Source organism: Physeter macrocephalus, chromosome 21 (genome assembly GCF_002837175.3).
Source record: "Physeter macrocephalus isolate SW-GA chromosome 21, ASM283717v5, whole genome shotgun sequence".
Classification (NCBI taxonomy): Eukaryota; Metazoa; Chordata; class Mammalia; order Artiodactyla; family Physeteridae; genus Physeter; species Physeter macrocephalus.
This window is the reverse complement of record NC_041234.1, coordinates 101,681,456-101,687,455: the sequence shown is the minus strand read 5'-3', so window position 1 is coordinate 101,687,455 and position 6,000 is coordinate 101,681,456. Positions and strand designations below refer to the sequence as shown.

The 6,000-nt window shown below is 38.5% G+C and overlaps 1 protein-coding gene across 1 annotated transcript in view; it reads left to right on the top strand.

The window, feature by feature from the left end:
* ZDHHC9 (zinc finger DHHC-type palmitoyltransferase 9) overlaps positions 1 to 6,000 on the top strand; it is a 31,214-nt gene that overhangs the window by 12,396 nt on the left and 12,818 nt on the right. Inside the window, exon 3 of the mRNA XM_007103035.4 lies at positions 3,618 to 3,776. Coding sequence (XP_007103097.2) covers positions 3,618 to 3,776 — 159 coding nt within the window. The remainder of the gene's footprint in view (positions 1 to 3,617; positions 3,777 to 6,000) is intronic.

Below are 6,000 nucleotides of genomic sequence, written 5' to 3'. Positions count from 1 at the left end.
AGCCGCTCCGCGGCATGTGGGATCTTCCCGGACCGGGGCACGAACCCGTGTCCCCTGCATCGGCAGGCGGACTCAACCACTGCGCCACCAGGGAATCCCGGTTTCTTTTTTTTCCCCCACAGTTTTATTGAGATATAATTGGCATATGACATTGTGTAAGTTTAAGGTGTACAACGTTTTGATTTGATACTTTTTTAGGTTGCTTTGAAGGCTTCCAGCTTTTGTATTTCTTTTGTTTATTTAGCTGTGTTTATTTAGCTTCTTAGTGGATTTCTTTTTGAAAAATTTCAGCCTGTTTTAGTTGCGGTAAGGGGACATAGATTTGTGCACATCTGAGCTCAAACTACTTAGGGGTGGGGAGAGGGTGGGAATTGTGGGAAGGAAACAGAGGCGAGGTGTGTTGGCGCAGCTGGAGTTGGGGGAGACCTGGACTAGCTAGGAGCAAGATAGGAAGGGACAGTTGTGAGTGTAGTCTTTTCTCTCTCTGGGTTAGTCTTTTGTCATCCTCTTTCCATCACGTATAGAGAAACTGAAGGTCAAGGCAGTGCCTTGACTTGATCTTGCCTCTCACAGCAGGCTGTTAGCAAGGTTAGCTCTGTTTTGGCAGATTGCTGGGCCCAGGGCCCAGGCTTGAGCTGTCAGGTTGTTACCTCTGCATTTAGCATGTTTCTCTCAATAGTAGAGTGCATTCTTGAGTTCATACGTATGTTTATGTTAGCAAGTTTTTGTCAACTTACATTCAGCCCTGTACTGGGTATGCTGTGGGTAGGGGCTGGGTGGGGGAGAGAAGAAGACATGTGGTTGGTTCCCTTGCATCATAGCGCACCTCATGGGGTGGGAGAGCCTTGAACTCTCTCCCAGGTGCCCTCATGTAAAGCACATGCAGAGGAATGTTAGAGTGGCATGCTGGTACTTATATCATCCTCTGATGAATAGCTATCCCCATTCTTTTAAGACTTGTGTCACACTGTTATTGTTTGATTTCACAGCATCCACCCCACTCCGCAAAAAAAGGAAAAAAGTTCCATATGGCAGATATTTTTAAAATCAAAGTGAATTGAAAAAATATTCTGTTTTTAGAATTATCCTGCACAGCAAGGGTGCAATGAGACAGGCACTCTCATATGCTGCAGATGGGCGGGCGTGCAAATTGATACAATCTGTCTGGGAAGCAGTTTCCCAATAAGTGATATGGGCTTTAAGGGTTCATACCCTTTGAGCCAGTAATTTCACTTCTCTCAGTATTAGCTAAAGGAAATAATCAGAGATTTACACAAATACTTGTAGAAGGATTTTTAATGCATCATTTTTTTCTTTTTCCTAGCTATTTTAATGCCAGCAACTTCATATATTACTGCTCAGACTTCAACATGCTTTTCTTTTTTTCTTTGTGTTTTAGAAATTAATTTTAACACATGAACATATTCTTGAGGAAGGGAGGAGGTGATTGGGATTAGGGTGGAGATCAAAGGGGACTTAACCTTTGTCTGTAATGTTTTAAGTTTTTGCATGCAGCATCATTTAAATAGCAAAATACCAGAGGCAACTTAAATGCCCAATAACATGAATTGGTTAAATAAATTGCAGTACATGCATATGATAGAACACTGTATTGCCAATAATGATGTTTTCAGAAAAAAAATTAACAACCATGGAAAAATGCTTACTGTTAACGTTAAGTGAAAAATCCAGGGTATAAAATTGTATCTAAAATATAATCTCAAATTTTAAAAATCATGAATGTTTATTTGTTAAGAGTGGAAGGAAAGGGACTTCCCTGGTGGCACAGTGGTTAAGAATCCGCCTGCCAATGCAGGGGACACGGGTTCGAGCCCTGGTCCGGGAAGATCCCACATGCCGTGGAGCTACAAAGCACATGTGCCACAACTACTGAGCCTGCGCTCTAGAGCCCGTGCTCTGCAACAAGAGAAGCCACTGCAATGAGAAGCCCATGCAGTGCAACGAAGAGTAGCCCCTGCTCGCTGTAACTAGAGAAAGCCTGTGTGCAGCAACGAAGACCCGATGCAGCCAAAAATAAATAAATAAATAAGTAAAAATTTATTTTAAAAAAAAGAGTAGAAGGAAATATACCAAAATGCATAAATATCCCTGAGTTGAGAGACCATCAGTGATTTTTTTGTCTTCTATTCATATTTTCTGTTTTTTCCAAATTTTTTACAATAAGCATGCATGACTCTTATTTTTAAATAATTGTTTTTCTGATTCTAAATATTACCAGTCTTTTTTCATGCATATATTTTACTTTTGCAAGGTAAAATCCTTTATACATGCTTCTTTTTAGTGTACATTTTCATTTTTCAGTATGTTGTGAATATTTAAAATGTGTACATCATTTGAAATGGCTGCATAATATTCCATCCCATGCATGTATCATAATGTACTTAACCAACCTCCTATTATGATACTGAGGTCATTTTCAGTCTTTCGCTATTAAAAGGGACTTCTGTGACAAGTATCCTGTGTTACCATCTTTTGTACATCGCTTTGTAATTTTGATGAATTCCTAGAAGTAGAATGGCTGGGTCAAAAGTATACACATTTAGGGGCTTCCCTGGTGGCGCAGTGGTTTAAGGATCTGCCTGCCAATGCAGGGGACATGGGTTCGAGCCCTGGTCTGGGAAGATCCCACATGCCGCGGAGCAACTAAGCCCGTGCGCCACAACTACTGAGCCCGCACTCTAGAACCCGCGAGCCACAACTACTGAGCCCACGTGCCACAACTACTGGAGCCCACACGCCTAGAGCTGGTGCTCCGCAACAAGAGAGGCCACCGCAATGAGAAGCCCACACACTGCAACGAAGAGTGGCCTCCGCTTGCCGCCACTAGAGAAAGCCCGTGCGCAGCAACGAAGACCCAATCCAGCCAAAAATAAATAAATTAATTAATTTTTTTAAAAAGTATACACATTTAAAATTTTGGTAGTCACTGCCATATTGCTTACTGGTAATGTATAAAAATACCTTCTCCCCATCCTTGCCAACACTGGGTATTTTTATTCTTTTTTTTTAACATCTTTATTGGAGTATAATTGCTTTACAATGGTGGGTTAGTTTCTGCTTTATAACAAAGTGAATCAGCTATACATATACATCTATCCCCATATCTCCTCCCTCTTGCGTCTCCCTCCCATCCTCCCTATCGCACCCCTCTAGGTGGTCACAAAGCACCAAGCTCATCTCCCCGTGCTATGCGGCTGTTTCCCACTAGCTATCTATTTTTAATACTTGTTAATATAGAAGGTGGAAATGGTATCTTTATGTTAATTTTTATTTCTTTATCAGTAAAGTTGTATGTTTTCATTTCATATGTTTTTTAGCCATTTTTATTTCTTCTTTTATGAATGTTTTTCTTTGTAATCAGCCAAAAAGCTTGAAGAAACACTTTTTTACATGTATACAAAATAATTGCATGGCACTCAGTGGAATTTGGGGAGGGTACTCTGTGATGTTGAGAGTGTAGTCTGGAAATGCCAGCCTGGGGGTGACAGTGGGCCTAGGGAATGTTTGATTACTCCCATTGCTCTTGGAGAGGTGGTAAGACTTTTGGTCTCAAATAATGGCTAGCAGTGGTGTTAACTGTCTTTACTGATCTACAGAAGCTACCAATGGTGCAGTACCTCAAGGCCAGCGACCACCCCCTCGTATCAAGAATTTCCAGATAAACAACCAGATTGTGAAGCTGAAATACTGTTATACATGCAAGATCTTCCGGCCTCCCCGGGCCTCTCATTGCAGCATCTGTGACAACTGTGTGGGTGAGTAAAACCAAAGAGACGTTGCCTGGGGGAAAGGCTGAGTTGAAGAAGAGGGTCAGGGTGATTTTTCTCAGGAAAAATCAGTGGGGGTGGGAAGGTAGCTTTAGATAGGAAACAAGCTAGATTTTTAGTTAAGAAACTTTAGATGGGAAACAAGCTTCCGAACAATTGTAAATCAACTGTACTTCTGTAGATCAAATCATAATTTAAATATCCTCCAGTTTAAAAAAAAACAACCTCTTTGGTAAATAAAGAAATAAACTTTACCTGTTTTTCAAATCTAGATTTTCTTCTACTGGATCTGTTTCAAGTGGAACCCACCTTACGTAGGGGGAGGAGAATCCTAGTCCACTGGAGGGCAGCATTTGGGAAGGAAGGGCTAAATAAGAAGTGGTGTTCCCAGGAAGAAAAAAATTGCTAGCATTTATTGAATTCCTAATATATACTAGGTACTTGCTAAGTGCTTTCCCTTTCTCTCATTTAAGACGCATAAGAACCCCATAAGATAGGTATTATCCCCATTTTACAGATGAAGAAATAGATGAAGCACCTTTGTGTAGGTTCATATAATTAAATTAGTATGAGATGAAGCTGGAACAGCTCTGATTCCAAAACCCTCATTTGTTCTTTCTCTGCTTCTGCTGCAAGGGTGGGGGGTGTATGTGTGCATAATACAGAGGTCTGTGCTTCTATCTGCATATATGTGACTTAGTTGTAATCACTGCCTAGTGTATGCTGAGCCCTGGGAGAGATCAAAAACCGGCAGTAAATATGTCTGTTGATAGGCAGATATGTGCAATTCCTTATATTATCAATAGGCATACTTCCAGTATTCTTTATATATGCCATGAAGCATGCCTGAGTACATTGCTTTCCTCTCATTAGCCAATTCTTTTTAGGTTAAGGTTGGGAAGATATATCTTACTTTATATGGTAAAAGCTATATGTAGATAGGATTTTTATAAATTGAAACTCATTTTAAATGAGCCAGGAAACTTGATATTTCAAGAAAGTGTGATGTGAAGGTTTTCAAAAAGTATTCCCTCTCTTTATTAATATTCTTAAACATAAAGAACTCATGCAAATTGATTTTTTAAAAAAGAAGCAATAACGTTTCAGTAGAAATATGGACAGCAGATAAAACAGGAAATGTAATTACTTAGTTAACATGAAAAAAAGGTTCATCTCTACTAAAAAGCAAAGAAATAAAAATTAAAACAAGATCTTTTTAAACCTAGAAATTTAGCAAGGAAAACCTGATAACGCTTGGTCCTACACCGATAGGAGTGTAAATTGGAACAAACTTTTTGGAAGGCAACCTAATAAAATTCATGAATACCTTAAAACATGTGTATCCTTTGATGCCAGTGACTTGCCTTCTAGGGATCTATCCCAAGAAAATAATTAGGGATGTGGTAAAGATTTAGGTATTGACATATTTACCTCCAGATTATTATAGTAATGAAAAATTGGAAAGAAGCTAATTGTCCACCAGTAGATAAATGGTCAAATAAATTGTGGGACATGACATACAGTGGACTTCTGTGGGTAAAGCTCATACCAGAAAGCTAAGTGAAATAAAATAGAAGACAGGCTACATTTATAGTGTGATCTCAGTTACACATTAAAAAATATATGTATAAAGAATTATGCAAGGAAGTATGCTAGAATGCTTATTGTTTATTATCTGTATTGTGGGGTAATAAGGGATTTTGTTACCTTCATTAGAAAAAATTATTTTCAAGTTTTCTACAATGAGCATGTATTACTTGTATCAATATTATCAGAAAAAAGTGTGATTTATAATATATTGATGGTAAAAATCTTGACTATATCTGTATAAGTCTGCATTTTTCAGTGTTTTTTATATGGCAGGTTTGCCTAAAGTAAGGCTATCTTCCTTCCCTTTTCTGAAAAGATGTAGCCCTTTAACTAGGAGATGCACCTGTTTTTACAGCCTTATTTTTTGACTGGTACACAGCTCACTGTGCTTTAAAAATGATATATTTTATTCTTTGTGCTTTTTTCATTCATTAAAATAATACATGTTCATTGTAGAAAATATGGGAAGTACAGGTATTAATAAAACTTAATCCCAAACTCACTCTCCATTTTGCTGTATTTCCTTCTAGTCTTTCTCTTGTTTGTGAAATTGGATCATACTAGAGTTTTTAGTCCTGCCTTTGTCACTTACCATTATATCCTGAGCATTTTTCTACATCTT